The following is an 18,995-nucleotide window of genomic DNA, read 5'->3' as shown; positions in this document are numbered from 1 at the left end:
CCAGTCTTGTCATTTCACCCTTCATCCATTCTCTGAGTACATGTGCTATATGCTGAAGGTGCTGAAGTTTGCTTTTTTCAGTAACTGCAAAGTATGTCAATTATATTAAAATATCTCTTGTATATTTAACCAAATATACGCAGATGAAGAAATCAAAGACTCATGTCTTGCCCTTTATGTAATCATAGTAATTCTAGTGTAAATAAACAGCAATGTTGCTCTTCCTTTTTTTTGTTTTGTTTTTTTTAGACTAGTCCAAACAAGAATATGGCAGCGTTTAAACAACAAAGTCTAGCATTATGACATCACACCCATGTGAACATGTGAATTGTGACAAAGTGGTGTCATCTTCTGTTCTGAGTTCTGAAATTGGACCTTTATTGTTGAAATTGATTAGAAAAGAAAAACACACTTTACACTCATCGACACTGTTCTTCACTGATAATTCTTCAGCTTCTAACGGCCATTCATGCCTTCTGATGAGGTGCCTGGTGCACTTCAGAGGTCAGACTGACTTGACTTTGAGATATATTTTCCCGAAATGGTTATACATGGTAATGATTAACTAACAAAGCAGTTGCATTTTTTCTCTGCAAATTAAAGCACAGTTTACATATACTTGATGAATTTAACATATTGGAAAAAATGAAACATAATATATCAAATTTGCCATAACTTTTCTACACTCCTCATTTCATGTTTCATTTTCTTCTATGTTAAATTCAGTAAATAAATGGTAACTGTGCATTAAATTGTACAGATATTGGGTGTCTGTAGAAGATATGTTGACTTATTGTCACTTAGAAAATCAAGAAAACGTGTACTTTAACCAGGGTTAGGCAAACTTTTGAGCATAACTTTTACTAGAGCATAAAAAAACCTTTGTGTTGTGCATATTAAATTTTTTTTGCAAGTTTTACCACCTGCAGTCATGTCAGATAATAACAGATACATTCATTTTACTGCGATTTCCTTGTATTCTCAGAGACTTTGTATCACTGAGTTTAAACTAAATGAGCACAGTAGTAGAGAGCTGTATCTGCAAGTATTAGTCTTTAACTGTGAGCTCAGTGGATGATCTGGAAGTAGCAGATAAAAATGATCTGAAGTATGGCTACCAGACCCTGGTTACATACTCAGGATACTGTCAGTTCCAGTGAGTCATAAGAGCATTTCAGTGTAACAGATTCTCCTTCTTTACTAAAAATATCAGTTGTCTGATCATTTGATCTGATTAGCAAACACACATGAAAGAATGATAAAGTGGAATGCACGTTTAGTTTATAAACACGTTTATATTTAAAAAGTCATTAGCCAAAGTTTGTATTTGTTTTTTGTATTTGTTTGTTTGTTTGTTTATTGTTTATAATGTGGCTGTCATAGATTTCAGTATTATTGTAATTAATCTGATGAAACCAATAACCATAGAAACCAAAGCAAATCACAAAATCATACAGCTTCTGCATCCACACATGAGATAATGTAAGATCTTGAAAAGGTGACTGAGATAGTTCAGCACTTCTTCAAGAGTCTTACAGTAGGATTAAAACACTAACATCGCTTTGATCATACAGTGAAAGGATCCACACCATGTTTGGTCATATGATTCTAACAGTAGTTCCACTAACAGAAAGAATCATGTATTTTATTTTCAGAAACTTATTCATGTGCATATCAAGCAGGAAGAACACAAGTCAGTCACTACTTTGAACAGTACCAAAGATGTTTATAATCCAAAACATCTGTGCTTTTAAAATTTTCTAAACTATTGTTTGTGACATTACAATATGAGCAATACTGATTTCAAGGTTGATATTTTTGAGAGTGAAATGCAGCAGTGAATCAGTACAACACTGTACAGAAACACAGCAACATGAGTAAGAACAGAGCTCCATTCCAAACAGTGTTTTTATACAGTGTAGCTGGGTTTCCTGTCACTGTGGGCTTCAGGGCACAGTAGTAGAGTGCAGAGTCTGATACTGCAGCAGAGGAGATCACCAGGTTCAGAACTTTGCTGTTCTGAATTTTATCAACTGTAGCAGAAAACTGTGCAGCTGGATCAGCTTTAACAGTTCCTCCAGATTCAGTGGTGGAGAGGAGGAATTCTGGTTTGGATCTGGAATACTGACGATACCAAAACAGGCCATATTGAGAAACATTGTAGTTGCAGGAGAGAGTAACACTCTCACCATCTCTGGCTTGTTTAACAGACCCATGAGATGTTATCAAGTCTTCAGAAGAGACACCTGTTAAAAAAGAAAATAAAATGTTCAGTAAAATTTCAGATGTTAAACTGAATACAACAGGAGTTTCATGGGTCTCTTACCTGTCAGCACTGAAAGAATCAGAAAAGCACAGAAGAACATGATGGATAAAGAAAATGACAGTGAGATGAAGAGTCAGAAATGAGGTCTGTGTCCTATAAATGTTTCTTCATGATTTAATCACACAGCTCCACCTTCTGACTCTCTGAGGTTTCCACATGTTATCACTGAGAAAGCTGGATCAGCCCCGTTCAGTGTGTTTGTGAACCTGTGATTAGAACTACAGTTGTATTCAGCTCTTTGGCCCTCAAATTATACGTTTTATAGATTTTCTGAGTGAAAATAATATATTTGTGCCATAGTTTGTTCTCAGTACACCATGTGTTAATTGTACTTAGACAACCAAGACAACATAGATTTTTACTTTTACATATCACACACACACCCACACACACACACACACACACACACACACACACACACACACACACATATATATATATATATATATATATATATATATATATATATACATAAAATCACACAAATATTGCATCCTTTTTTCTTCCTAAACAAAAGTTGACTTGCTGATCAACCCATATTAACACATGCATAGCATAAACATACGTTTCCACAATGTCAATCACAGAAAAGATAATGTATTTTATATAGTGATAAATGCAGTTAATAATAATAATAATGATAATACCTATCATGATCATAAAGACAGTCAGAGAGAACAGAAACATCATGGTGGTTCCAGTGTTCAGATAATGTGGAAATGGAGAAATTTGATGCTACTGTTCAAGCATGTAAAGACTCCTCCTACATTTGTCAGTGGATCTGTTAGAAGGACAGAGGAATGCAATTCGGGATATTTTAACAGATTTTTTAATATGACTCCTAATAAAATTACTTTTTCTTTATTCTAAGGCCTCAGTAAGCAATTTGTTTCATTTTGTCCTCCCTTTGATAGTATATCATTCTAATGGAGGTGCAATTCCAATTATATATAACAATGGAATGCAGTTCTCTGACATCCTAGCTGACAAAAGCATTCATTGTTTTTCTTTTTTAAGGAAAGAAACATTCCTTGCATGAATTCTCTGGTTATGACTCCTTGCTCATTGATCATGTTATTAATATCTGGTCTTCTGGTTTTGGACTTTCTGCTTTATTTAATGTGACGCTCTTACAGTTTTGATCCTTTCTGTCTGTGTTTACAGTTCTTCAAATTCTTCAATAAGCCTGCACTTCATTCAATCACTCTCTGGGGGATGAACATTTACCTTTACATTGTTTGGACTTCTTGTGCTTCTCGTAACTTTTTTCTTTTTTGATGATTTCAGGAATTCAAAAGGAGTCTTGAAACAGTTCTATGAGGTCACATCAATGCATGTTTTACACAGTGTCTGCTAACAGAAGTACTTTTATTAGTCTGAATATGTGAAAGTCACTGTTTTGTTCATGTGAAGGCTCCATACATTGTAAACTTAGTCTAGACTACTTTCTTAAATAATTGTTACTTAGCATCAGAATTATATAAAATATGAACTGCCACCCTGTAAAAGTTTAACGGAGGTACAGAAGCCGCAGATCCTCTGAGACTACAAGAATAAAGGTGCAGTGTTACATTTTATGACCATTTTTTTATGTCCTCCCTTCATCTTTCATACATGAATAACTCCCATTAATCTAGAATATCTGAACTAAATCTGCCCTCTTCTGGTAGAGTTCCATCACTGCAACTCATTCATCAACCATGTGTCTGAGGAGAGGATGGTATGACTCTGTAAGAAAACTCAATATCAAATTCAAAGCATCATCCTGCAGTTTTTGTACAGTGCAGCTGGGTTTCCTGTCACTGTGGGCTGCATGACGCAGTAGTAGAGTGCAGAGTCTGATACTGCAGCAGAGGAGATGATCAGATTCACTGTTTTGTTATTTTCTGTAGTATTCAGTCGTGGGAAAGGTGGAGTCGCATAATTCACAATTTTTGCTGCTGGCAATATCATCAGTAAATACTCTGGTCTGGATCCAGGATACTGACGGTACCACTGCAGATTATTAGGAGTAGCACTATATTTGTACTCGCAGGAGAGAGTAACTGTCTCATCTTCAAGAGCATGAACCAGCACTTTGTCGTCCAGCGGTGCTATTGACTGTGAAACACAGCTCTCTGTGAAGAGAAAAACATAAATGAATGAAGAAAAAATAAATGAAATGAAGAAAAAAAATAAAAGGAATAAATAAATAAATAAAAATTCACAAAAAAGTTTGCGTCCTTTTTTCTTCTAAAAAAAAACTCTACTTGATTAATCACTGATATTCCATACACAAACATCACCACATTTTCAATGAAAACGGAAAAATGTATTTCATATAGTTATCACTGTAGTTAATTACACATACCTGTTAAGACCATAAAGACAGTGAGACAGCACAGAAACATCCTGGTGGTTCCAGTGTTCAGATAATGAGAAGAGATTTGGTGCTACTGTTCAAGCATGTAAAGACTCCTCCTACATTTGTCAGTGGATCTGTTATTAGAATAGAGCGCAGATCAGGAGAAGAACACAGTTCTCTCATTTCCCAGCTAACAACATTATTTATATTTCTTTTTTAAAAAACTGTAAGTTGTCTTTTTTTCACTCTTTGTTCTCTGCATCTGGTTTTTGTGGGCTCTGTGTGATTATACTCTTAGAAATTTCAATTCAAATATGTATTTGATGTGATGATGACCTATGAATGTTCATTAGAGATTTTAAATATGCCTCTCATTCAAAGTTTTCATTATTGTACATCTATGCAGTAGCTTTGCTCTGCTCCTTATTAAACTTACCTGTTAAAAGCTGAATATCGAGTTTGCGCTGCATGTAATAAAATGAGAAACAGACGTCACAGACCAGCTGAGAATACCACAGTTAAACTGCAGTCTAAGGTTCTATATGTTTGTTTTACTTTGTCTCTCACTTCAGCTGCTCCTTACAAATGCTGAGCCCACCTCAATCCAGCAAATCTAGAATAAACCTGCCCTCTTGTGGTAGACTTCCATCATTACATCTCTGCTTGTTACTGGTTTTCTGTTATGGGATGGTGGGGAGGCGGACCCAAGTGCAGAAATGAAAACCAGTGAGAAAGAGGACTAAATAAATTTACTGAGGCAACGGAGTGCGTGTTGGGGACGATTGAGGTGACCCGGAGCCAGGCTTGAACCACCGCTGTACTGACGGGCAGTCCATGGAGTTAACGCTGACGACGGGTAAAGCACGGGTAAAGAGCTTGTTTTTGGCTTTAAGCAGCTTTGGGACAGTTTAAGCTTTATAGCCCTCTTTTCTTCTATCTTTAGTTTTGGGGCAATTTCTTTTCTCAGCCCTCTTTTCATTTTCTTTAACAACACTAAGTACGGTACTAGTCACCCCTCTACAAAGGTGTAACAAACAATAGTGTTTGTCACAGCATTAATTAGAGTCTGCAGGTGTGTCGAGTTGGACCTAATCAGCCCAACAGCTTCTGAGAATTAGAGTTCCCTGAAGTTATGGCGGTGGCACGGTGGCGTGGTGGGTAGCGCTGTCACCTCACAGCGAAGAGGGCCTGGGTTCGGTTCCCTGGCCGGGTGACCAGGGTCCTCTCTGTGTGGAGTTTGCATGTTCTCCCTGTGTCTGTGTGGGTTTCCTCCCACAGTCCAAACACATGCAGTCAGGCCAATTGGACATGCTAAATTGCCCCTGGGTGTGTGAGTGTCTGCCCTGCGATAGACTGTCCAGGGTGTATCCTGCCTTTTGCCCGAAGACTGCTGGGATAGGCTCCAGAGGTGAAATACCTCTGATTAACTTCAAAATCCTTCATTAATGTTCAGTGCCATCCAAGTAAGGATGGTAATGCAATTAACTTTCTTTTAGAAACCAGTCTTGAATGACTTTGGCTGCATTTTTAGGGTTGTATTCTCCTTTCATATGGTATGTCCAGGGACATCACTCAGTCATGTTTCCTTCAATGCCATGAATATGTACCATTTACATATCATGATGCTCCCACCTATGTACTTCACTGTAGCACACAAGCAGGAGTGTAGCACCAAAATTTATGCCCCAAACACATTAATATGTCCAGCCACCCCGTCCCTTCCCCAAAGCAAATAAAATAAAGAAAGAATAGGATTTGTGGCAGAGGGGGCATGGTCAGGAGCTGTCTGTGAGGAGGATGGCTGGTTTGACTGAGAGGCGGGTTGATTGGTAAGTTTATGTACATATGAATAACTGTCTCTCTCCCTATTAATATGCTCTTCTTTCCTCAGTAGAGAGAGCTGGAAGAGAGGAACAGAGGCAGCAAAGAAACCTGACATCTGAATGATGAGCTTAGCATGAATGATAAGATTAACACCAGACTCTTACAGTTATTTAGTTATATATGAGAGTTTTACGCTCCAAGCTTGGCGTGTTTTGTGTTCCATTGTAAATAATATAATAAAATATCCCTGTGTCTCTATGACTGCTTCTGACATACACATATTTTTACATTATTTCTTTATGTTGTTGGTTGGTTTACGTTTAAGGGTTAAATGACAGCATAATGAAATAATACAAATGTGCTTCTAGTCATCAGTCTTGCTGTACTTTAATAAGGATTACAATTAAACTGCGACAGAATGACGCAGACGCTCAGAGATAAAAGGTGAACGAGAGGCTTTACTAGTGCAAACAGAATCCACAATCATAGTCAGGTCACATGCAATGGTCAAATCTAGAAAAGACAATATACACCAAAACACAAACATAACCAGGCGAAAAGTCCAAAAGGCATCAGGCAAAAGGGGAGTCAAAAAACAAGGCAAAATGGGTCAGAACAGGAATAAACAGTCAGAAATAATGTTCAGCAGCTCTGAAAAGAAGCAATACCTCACAATGAGACCATCTACAAGCCCAGGCTTTAAACTAAACTAATCAAAGAAGAACAGGTGTTATTGATCAGTACTCTGGGGAACTGGAGCGCTGACTGGAGCGTGAGACTGAGGCTGGAGTCACTTTGCATAAGTTTCATATGAAATATAAAGTGCCACTCATTTAAAAGGAGATCCACAAATCCAGAAGCTACAGATGATCTGAGAATACCCACAACTGAACTGAACATGAGATTTCCTCTCATGGCTGTTTTACTTGGTCCCTCATTTCAGCATCTTTTAATGAATAACTCACTTCACTCCAGCAAATCTAGACTAAAGCTGCCTTCTTCTGGTAGCTTCCCAACACACAAGGCATCCTGCAATGAGTTTTTGTACAGTGTAGCTGGGTTTCCTGTCACTGTGGGCTCCATGGCACAGTAGTAGAGTGCAGAGTCTGATACTTCAGCAGAGGAGATTGAGAGTGTCCAGTTGTTGTTATTGTCTGTAGCATCCAGGCGTAAGAAAGTAGGATCTGCACGGGTCACATCAGCTGATCCTGGATATTTCAGCAGTAAGTTCTCTGGTCTGGATCCAGTATACTGACGATACCACTGCAGACTATTAGGAGTAGTACTATATTCATACTTGCAGGAGAGAGTAACTGTCTCATCTTCACGAGCATGAATCAGCACTTTGTTGTCCAGTGGTCCTATTGACTGTGAAACACAGCTCTCTGTGAAGAGAAAGTCACACATTTTGCACCTTTTTCTTCTTTAAACAAAAGTTGACTTGCCAATCAACCCATCTTAACACATGTACAGCATAAACATCACCACAATGTCAGTCACAGAAAACACAAACAGGTATTTCATATAATTATAAATGCAGTTAATAACACACACCTATCATAATCATAAAGACAGTCAGAGAGCACAGAAACATCATGGTGGTTCCAGTGTTCAGATAATGAGGAGAGATGTGGTGCTACTGTTCAAGCATGTAAAGACTCCTCCTACATTTGTCAGTGGATCTGTTATTGGAACAGAGTGCAGATCAGGAGAAGAACACGGTTCTCAAATTTTACAGCTAACAAAATTATTCTTTATTATTTCTTTTTAAAGGCCAATGAACAGTAAATTGTTTTCTTTTCACTCTGGGTTCTCTGTATCTAGTTTCTGTGGGTTTTGAGTCGTTAGTTTGCCGATAATTTAGTTTGTTAGTTTGCATATTTCACTCTGGACAGTTTCTCAAACCTTGGCCAATATTGAGCAGCTTCGGTCACCATATGACACTTAAGAGACTGAAGAGAGGAGCAGCTCCAGATTTATTAGCATTGCCACCCTACCACAACCTGTAAGTAGCACCAAGATTAACATACTTTGTATGCAGACATCAGAGAACAAATTAAAATACAAGTGCAGGCACTTTACAGCAGTTTAAAATCTATGAATTCTCCAGTACATCCAGTGTGTTTCTACAGAGATTGCATTACTCTGTGCTTAATGTTATACATCTCAATGTTATACGTCAATCAGTGTGTCTCAAAAACCTGAACTCTAACACCTAACATCTAACTCTAGGCATGTCCACATATTTTTGTCCATATAGTGCTTATGTTCATGTGTAGACTCTGTATATGGCAATTTTGTCAGAAGTACTTGTAGATCTTTCATACAACATGCTACATATGTAGATTGCACACATTACCATCATATATGTAGGACTGTTTGCATGAACCTGCATTTTGTTTGTCCAAAGCATTAACCACAGTGATAAAAATATAGAGCTTTGCAACGGTTTAATGTAAAATATAAACTGTGACTCAATATAACTTTAAAAGAGAACCAGAAATCCAGAAGCTACAGATCTTTTGAGAATATCACAACTGAACTGCTGCCTCAATTTCACTTACGGCTTTTTTACTTTCTACCTCACTTCAGCATCTTCTAATGAACCCCTTACTCCAGCAAATCTAGATCAAACCTGCCCTCTTCTGGTAGACTCATTACATCTCTGTGTACACACACACACACACACACACACACACACACACATACACACACACACACACAAGGCAAGGCATCCTGCAGTGAGTTTTTGTACAGTGTAGCTGGGTTTCCTGTCACTGTGGGCTTCATGGCGCAGTAGTAGAGTGCAGAGTCCGATACTTCAGCAGAGGAGATGATCAGATTCACTGTTTTATTCTTTTCTGTAATATGCAGTCGTGGGAAACGTGGCATCGCATAATTCACAGATTTTGATGCTGGCAATATCATCAGTAAATATTCTGGTTTGGATCCAGGATACTGACGATACCACTGCAGACTGCTTGCGGTACCACTATATACATACTTGCAGGAGAGAGTGACTGTCTCATCTTCACGAGCATGAACCAGAACCTTGTTCTCCAGTGGAGATATTGACTGTGAGACACAGTTCACTGTGAAGAAAAAGAAATTACATTAATGTTGCATCCTTTTTTCTTCTTAAAAAAATAGATAGTCAACCAAACCTATGACTGACAAATTATAAACACACACATTACCACAATGTCAATCACAGAAAAATGTATCTCTTATAGTTACTGTAGTCACTGTAGTTAATAACACACACACACACACACACACACACACACACACACACACACACACACACACACACACATACACACACACACACACACACACACACACACACACACAATCATCATCACCACAAAATCAAAAACAAGCATGTATTTCAAATAGATATGAATAGTTATGAACACACACCTATCATGATCATAAAGACAGTCAGAGAGCACAGAAACATCATGGTGGTTCCAGTGTTCAGATAATGAGGAGATATTTGGTGCTACTGTTCAAGCATGTAAAGACTCCTCCTACATTTGTCAGTAGATCTGCTATAAACACGAGAACAAGTTATTTAAATTTGACTCCTAAGAAAATGACTTTTTTCTGAGCCTTCCTCATTTCACCTTGTCCTCTCTGTACTTTGTTTCTATGTTAAATTCATGGATGTTTAATTCTAATGTATATTTGATGTGGCTAATGAATGTTCAAGTTTTTCACTGACTTTGATTATGGCTTTGATTATAGCAGATAATGTTTTTGTTCTTTTTTTATTTTATTGCCATAGACACAGTGTTTAGATGCTTAACTTACTTTCAAGATACATTCAACTAAATTTCTACTAAATTGACCATAATTAACCCTAATCCTAATCCTAACCTTAACCTCACCCCAAAACCTAAACCCAACCCTTGCCCTGGTCATAGCCCTAACCCTGGTCCAAATCCTAATCCTAACCCCACCACTGTTAAAAATCAGCATCTGTAGATAATCTATGACTATCCAAATAAAGTGAGAATAAAAAACAAACAAACAAACCAAAAAAGGTGTATTTTTACTCATAAATAATCAAATAAAACTCCAACTCTCCAATTTATTCAGCCAGGCTGACAAGGCAAGGTACATCAGGTTATCAGCAATATGTCTCTGTGACACACAACCTACAAAGTCAATATTACTTTACCCCATAAAGTGTCATGATCAACCTGATATCAGAAAGAAACAATATCACCTGGCAAATGCTAACAACCTTTATCACATGAGTTTTTCCTCACATTGGAGTTTATATTAGATATACATTTATAATGGATATATTGAAGTTTATGTGGAATATTTATAATGGGAATTTAGGTGTTATGTAGCCTTATGAACATTTCCCTACAGTAAAGTGTTACCAATTTTACATAGATAATATTATTTGGTTTTGTAGCTATAAATATGAACCACAAAGAATGCATTCATATAGATAAACAAATAAATATTTTAAAAAACAATTGATAGAGAAAAAATGTTTCAAGGTCATCTTGTTGAAATTTTCATCTGCTTCCCAAATTCAATTTCTTGACAGATTAAACTCTCCTCTAATGTCCTGGAACATAGCTCCATTTATGTTTTCTTCAGTGATGTGCAATGCACCAGTACAGTTTGCATAGCAACAGCCCCATATCATTACGCTACCACCTCCATATTTCACTGGAGGTTCAGTATTTGTGGGGTCATACGTGTTTTCTGTCGCCAAACATGCTGAGCTGAATTTTTCATAAATGCTTGTATGCAAATTTTAGGCCTGCATCTCTGTGCTGCTTTTTGAGCTCAGGATTTTTTTTGTGGTTATTGTGCTTATTGTTCTCAATGTAACTGTCATTCCTGCTGCTTTCAGGTCATCCTGAAGCTCTTTTTGAGTGAGTGCTGCCTTCTTTCTTACCTTCTTTACCGTTATTCTGAGAGTGTGCTCTGAAATTTTGTATGCCACACCTGTTCATTGGTTGTAACACTTTGACCAGTATTTGATGAAAACAGTACAAAGACAAGACAAAGACAATTTAATGTTTGATCTTATCAGCTACATGGTATTTAGTTAATAGACATCAATCCTGAAACTCATGCCTGCAACTCATTCCAATACAGTTGGAATAGCAATATTGCTGGGGGAAATATTAAAAGAGCATCAGTCATGCTTGGAAAAGGAGCACCCAGTAAATGCTGAGTCCTTCATGAGAAACAGTTGAAGCTGCCCACTTTGCTAACATTGTCTGCATACGTTTGATCTAAAATGAGATCAGATCTTAATTTAGGATATAAAACCCTGTTTCCAAAAAAGTTTGGCCACTGTGCGTAGTGTGAATAAAAGCAGAATGCAATTATGTGCAAATCATTTAAACTCTCTATTTAATTGAAATTAGTACAAAGACAACATATAGTTTGGAGATAAAGCCAGAGAGGCCAGGTTGAGATGGTTTGGACATGTGTTGAGGAGGAATAGTGGATATATTGGGCAAAGAATGTTGGAGATGGAGCTGCCAGGTAGAAGGAGAAGAGGTAGACCTCAGAGAAGGTTTATGGATGTAGTGAAGGTGGACGTGGAGATGGTTGGTGTGAAAGTAGAGGAGGCAATGGATAGGGCAAGATGGAGGCAGATGATCCACTGTGGCGACCCCTAAAGGGAGCAGCTGAAAGAAGAAGAAGAAGAAGAAGAAGAAGAAGAAGAAGAAGAAGAAGAAGAAGAAGAAAAAGAAGAAGAAGAAGAAGAAGAAGAAGAAGAAGAAGAAGAAGAAGAAGTACAAAGACAACATATCATATGTTGAAACTGAGAATATTTTTTGTTTTTTTGAAAAATATATGCCCAATTTGAATTGATGGCAGCAACACATCTCAAAAAAAGTTGGGACGGGGGCATGTTTGTCACTGTGTTGCATCACCTCTTCTTTTCTCACCCATCTTTAAGCATTTGGCAACTGAGGAGACCAACTGCTATAGTTTTGAAAGATAACTATTTTCCCATTCTTGCTTGATACAGTATTTCAGCTACTCAACAGTTCAGGGTCTCCTTTGTCATATATTTTGTTTCATAATGTCACCAAATGTTGGTGACATGGATGACAGGTCTGGACTGTAGGCAGGTCAGTTAAGCACCCGGACTCTTTTACTATAGAGCCATACAATTGTAATACATGCAGATTGTGGGTTTGGCATCTTGCTGGAATAGAAAGCATATGTTACTCCAAAAGCTGTATATATCAGATACAGATGTGTAAGTCATCCGTGCCATGTGCACTAATGCACCCCCATACCATCACAGATGCTGGCTTTCGAACTGTGTGCAGATAACAAGCTGGATGGACCCGCTCCTCTTTAGCCTGGAGGACGCAGCGTCTCTGATTTCCAAAAAGAATTTCAAATTTTGATTCACCAGTCAGGACTTTTTCACTTCACTTTAGTCCAGCTTAAATGAGCTCAGGCCCAGAGAAGGTGGCTGTGTTTCTGTATCCTGTTTACATATGGTTTCTACTCATGGTTGAAGCTGAAGTTGCTTTGTGGTTGCAGTGGCAAACTGTGTTTGATATTATGTCTTTAGTATCTTTAATAAAGTCTATTTTAAAAAGCAGACTGTGTTCACAGACAATGGTTTTTGAAAGTGTTTTTGTGATTTCAACTCCAGAATTATGTCTGTTTTAAATGCAGGGCCATCTGAAGGCCAGAGGTGGCGGCCAGCTGGTGTTAGTTTTTGTCCATTTTGGAACAGCTTTGTGAAAGTCCACTCCCTAATCCAATAGAAATATTAGGGGAGAACCTCAGGTATGGTATTCATGCAAAAAGTCCAACATAACCAAGTTCAAACAGTTATGTAAGTGAAAATAGGTCAAGATTCCTCCAAGTCAATGTGCAGGGCTAATCAACATTAACAGAACAGTTTGGTTGAAGACATTGCTGCTCAAATGAGTCACACGACTTACTGGAAGCAGAGGATCACATACTTATGCCAAAAGCATTGCATGTTGGGTTACTTTGTTCAAAAACTGAATAAAAAACATCTTCATTGTTTGTGTTATCTGTTTGATTATGCTATCTGTTACCACTGTTATGACTCAAATGAAGTTCTGATGATATTTTAGGTCACATTTATATGGAAATTCACAAAATGCTAGAGCATTCACAAACTTTCAGCACTGTGTTTTGATACTACTCCAGTTGCTTTCTGCTTCTATTAACATTTGTCAAAACATATTAATACTCCATTTACAATAACTCATGTATCAACCCTATTTGTCTGTGTATTCTCATGAAGAGAGATACAAACTACATTTGTCAGCGGATCTGTTATAAACACAGAGGAATGTAGATCAGGAGAATAACACGATTCTCTAATCCCTATGCACTGAACTCAATTCAGCAAATCTAGATTAAACCTGCCCTCTTCTGGTACATTTCTCTCATCACATGTCTGTGTGTTACTGGTTGTTTCAGTGGCTTAAACACAGTCCTCAAATGTAAACCATTGTGTGAAATACTCCATGTCAGTTTGACACAGAATTCAAGCATTTAAGCAGATGTCTGCAAGCACTATGCACAGCTGTCTTCAGCTGGTTCAAAGATGTGTTGAAAAAAGCTTTGGAGATCAAAATGGATTATGTGGTGAAGTGGAATGTGCATCATATTCTGTGGTAGAGGGTCACTCAAATCCCCTGATATAGTTATATTCAGTAGGTAGTCCAGTTTAGATGAGGGATATTGGTGATACCAATAAAACCAGTACACATTGCCTCTGCTGTAATGGCAGGAGAGGGTTACAGTGTCACAAACTGAAACCTGCTTTTCAGTTTCCAATGGACTGATCGAATAAACTCTGATATAAAAGAGAAAAAACATTTTAAAATTAAGCCGAGACTCTAAATCTAAAACCACTGTAACCAGGTACACAGAGTTTATTTTGCTATTTTGTTTTTGAGGTGTAAACTGTTAAGTATGTGATCGTATAAAGTATATATGTAGATGTGTATTACATACATACCTACAAGCAGTATCAAAACAAAATTAGCAAATGTCAGCATGATGGGAGATCCTCTGTGTTCAGTGACTGAAAACATGGCATTGAAGGAAAATTACAGTTAGGTCATTGTGCTCCACCTCCTCAACTGCAACTTGCCCTCATTTTCAAAGCATTGATGATGTTATACAGTAATATTCAAAAGTCCGTTCACTTATTATTTTCCACTTAATATGGCCATTGTCAAGGTACAAATAAGTTATTAATTTTTCATGGGATTTGTCAGAGAAGATTAGATAGAAAATGATCCACTTGCATGAGAAACAGTCCATTCAAATGCAAATATGTCAATAAATCAGTTTCCTTCTGACTTTGGGGGTAACTTGATTTTATGACTGTAGTATTATATTGAAGTGTCATTTTGACCTAAAACATTTTACTAATAATGGCATTAAAAAAACTTCTTACCCATTATTTCATTGAAGAGCCTGGCCTGAAAAGGCTTTAAGCACAATAGGCATGAGAGATTATGTGATTATGATTATATCTAACACAGTATTATGTGCTAGATATAGTTTAGATGTCAAGTTAATTGTAAATAATCATTGCAAATTCACCTTGATGTTTATTTTCATGTTGTAGATGCATGTCTATGCATTGCATCAGAACATTCTTCAAGAAGGCAGAGACAGAAATGTCTGTATTTAATCTTTGATAATGAAAGAATGGGACATTAAGGGGCATTTAAGGAGGCTTTGCAGATGTTCATTTGTAAACCAGTATGAGCTTCAGCAAGATGATGCTTGCTCTCCCAAGCAGAGAGCATGAAGGTTGAGGAAGCTGAAAGTCTAAATATAAAAGCTCCCACTTCTGAAAAAGGTGGTAAAATTGATTGGGAGTCATATAAAATGTTTAACGTAGTGTAGCTTAGTTTCTTGTAACTGGACTGCAGGGCACAACAGAAGAGTATGATACTGCAGCAGAGGAGATCTCCAGACTCACTTCCATAGCAGTTTATGAAGTATGATAGACAGTCATGCACGAGGTGTTTCAGCCTTAATGATACATTCAGTGGATTGACCCCAAAAACTCTGGTCTTGATCCAGACTTTTGCTGATACCAGTGGAGACTGTAAGCTGAATCATCATATGGACAGTGTGGTTCTGCTGCCTTCACTCATGTTGACAGTCTTACCTGTAAAGATATCACAGCAGTATATTCTTGCTGTCAAAATATCTTTGATCTCCAAAAATAATAACTTTACAGGAGAAGGAAAAAACATTCTTAACTTATAATAGATATTAATGAAATATTAACATTAATATTTTTTTCCATGAAATTTTGGAGCATTTCTATTGGTATGTTCAAAATAAAATGTTCACATGACAAAGTGTAACTGGAATGTTGAAACAATGCAACAAAAGAAAAAAATAAACAACAAATATGGAGATGTCTTAAGTACCCAAGGCACATTTTCAAAATCTATTTGTTTGTGTAGTTTGTGTTGAGTTGTGCTGAGAAAATTGTTAATATTTGAATAAACAAAATCTATAGAATATTAATTAATAATTATATATATATAATGAATAGTGATTTTCTGGATGTTAGTGTTTGTTTAACCATTTTCAAAACTCTCCCCGAGGGAGCCCAGTATTACAGTATTATATATAGTTAAAAGCAGCTCCTGGTTTGACCAATCAGTGCTTCATTAAATTGTACTCATGTCTGGTGGCTGTGAAGGTGTCAAGGAAAAATATTGACCCAAGAAATTCCTGTTACTTTTTATTGTTTTTATGCTTACTTGAATTATGAGTATGCCTTTATTCTAATGTATATTGTGATAAACTCATTGCTGAGGTAAATTGTTTAAAAATTTGCTTACATGCCTAAAACTTTCATACAGTACTGTATGTTTTCTACATGACAGAAAAAATATAATATTTAGATATTTAAAGACATAGATAGATTGTATGCTCTTCTTTAAGTTCAATCCCTTGCAATGCTGTGTGTATATACCTGAAAGCAATGATGAAAACAGAGATGAAGAGCAGCATGATTGTTCTGAGTGACAGTTCAGGTCTCCAGCATCAGACATTAATAGCTGTGTTGACTCTCTGATGTTGTATGATCTGTATCTTAACACTTGTAGCTCCACCCACTCCTAGTTCACAATGAAGCTCATGAAGCTCAACTCTGATCTTATTTCATCTGATCATGCATTGATTGGCTGGCAAACAGAGCAACACCTAAAGCTTCTGTGGAGATGAAAGAATTTTCTACAAAGTCACTTGACTTTGATGTCATACTGCTGGACATCAAGCTAAAATACATGAATGTGTCAAGTCACACAGAGACAAAGAAGCAGAAGATCCAATGATACTTTTATAAGAAATCACTTGTAAACACTACTGTATGGGTTTCAGTATGACTCTTATATACTTGTACTTTACTGTACTTCTGGATTATTTTTATAATATTCGTTGTTTACTCTAATGATGCAAAACATTTAGTGCATTTGGCAGACACTCTTATCCAGAGCAACTTACAATTTGATCATTTTTTACATAAGTAGGCAAAGGTAGTGTTAGGAGTCTTGCCCAGGGACTCTTATTGGTATAGTGTAGTGTGCTTGCTCAGGTGGGGGACTGAACCCGTCTCCAGCGTCGAAGGAAAAGGTGTTATCCACTACGCTACACCAACCACCAAAACACCTCTATTTTCATTCAGTTTAATTTCAAAGAAAAAAAATATAAACTTCCAATTTTTTAATTGTTCATTTTCACCTTCAAAATACTCAAAAGAATCTTAAAGAGCATGAGATCTTTCTCTTTTTAGAGTGTACTCATGCTGTGCATGGTTGCCTTTTACCACAATCACACACAACTGCATTAACAAGTGCAACATCTTCAGACCTATTACCAAATGCAAAGCATCCTCCTGCAGTAAGTTTTTGTACAGTGTAGCTGGGTTTCCTGTCACTGTGGGCTGCAGAGCACAGTAGTAGAGTGCAGAGTCTGATACTGCAGCAGAGGAGATCAACAGATCCACTGTACTTCCATTCACTTTGGCATCCAGTCGAGGGAAAGGAGGGTCTGCAGGGATTACACCACTTGCTCCTGGATATTTCAGCAGCAAAAACTCTGGTCTGGATCCAGGATACTGACGAAACCACTGCAGATTAGTCACTCTACCATTATACGTGCAGGAGAGAATAACTCTCTCGTCTTCAAGAGCATGAACCTGTGTTTTGTTATCCAGTGGTGCTATTGACTGTGAAGCGCAGTTCACTGTGAAGAAAGAAAAAAATCACAAAAACTTTGCATTCTGTCTTCTGCAAATTTATTTTAAAAGTATCATTTCCATTCAAACAACTTATCACTGATACACTATACACTGTTAGAAAAATGATACCCTGCATAAAATGTGTACATGAGGTCCATACAAATGAAATATTTCACATCAGATGAAACTCATATTATGGTTATGTAACATACTTCATTCATTTGGAGGCAATGTTTGGAATACGTTAATTTAAAGCCACCTTAATGCAACCTGTACATCGTTCATCAAGGTACAAACAGTGTAAATATATCCTCAAAGGTACAACAATAATTTTAATGTCCAACTGTGCTCTTTAAATACACTTATCTCAGGTGAAAGATGTGTATTTTTACCTTTCCATAAGCTAATGTTTTAGAACAAAACCATACAAAGAAGGTGCCTGGAATTTAAATTTAATTTCAATGGAATATAATACAATTGTGTTCCCTGTCTAAAGTTATTGATGATGCCTCTTGAGGGGTCTACCACAGTGACAGTTTAGTACATACGTATCACCACAAAATCAAAAACAGAAAAATGTATTCGACATAGAAATAAATATAACTAATAACACTTACCTATCATGATGACGAAGACAGTCAGAGAGCACAGAAACATCATGGTGGTTCCAGTGTTCAGATAATGAGGAGAGACTTGGTGCTACTGTTCAAGCATGTAAAGACTCCTCCTACATTTATCAGGGGATCTGTTAGAAGAACAGAGGAATGCAGATCAGGAGAAGAACACAGTACCTTTTGGTTACACTATGAATAACATGTCTAGGGGAACCTATGAACAGATAACATATTGTAATCATAACCAATTGTAATTTATTCATAAGACAATAAACATGGCTATATATATTTATAAAAATGTATCATTTCATATCCATGTTCATTATGTGTTATTAATGTTAACCTAAATAAAATCTAAATATATTCTGTTCATACCATGTTTTATTTCATCAAAGGAGCTCCCAGCTTCTAGAGTGCAACATGGCTAAAAACCTGCCTATTGATAAACAGAACATGCCTGTTATTATGGGTATATATTGTTATTTACAGACATAGGATATGATAACTACAAAATAAGAGCTTGTAAGTTGTATTTGCCAGTTCTAAGCAAACTGCGGCATAGTTTATACTAAAGTCTGCTGCAATATTTTGAGTGAGGCTTTACGTTGAAGAGTAATT

General features: G+C 37.0%; 1 gene segment (V, D, J or C); it reads right to left on the bottom strand.

Moving 5' to 3' along the window:
- Positions 1 to 16,258: 16,258 nt before the first annotated feature.
- On the bottom strand, positions 16,259 to 18,415 carry LOC119261838. The segment is given in 2 exon segments: positions 16,259 to 17,768; positions 18,381 to 18,415. Coding segments are annotated over 2 exon segments (489 nt in total).
- Positions 18,416 to 18,995: the final 580 nt, after the last annotated feature.

The sequence above is a fragment of the Pygocentrus nattereri genome, chromosome 2, assembly GCF_015220715.1.
Source record: "Pygocentrus nattereri isolate fPygNat1 chromosome 2, fPygNat1.pri, whole genome shotgun sequence".
Lineage (NCBI taxonomy): Eukaryota > Metazoa > Chordata > Actinopteri > Characiformes > Serrasalmidae > Pygocentrus > Pygocentrus nattereri.
The sequence above is the reverse complement of the archived record's forward strand: the minus strand, read 5'-3'. Positions and strand labels throughout refer to the sequence as shown.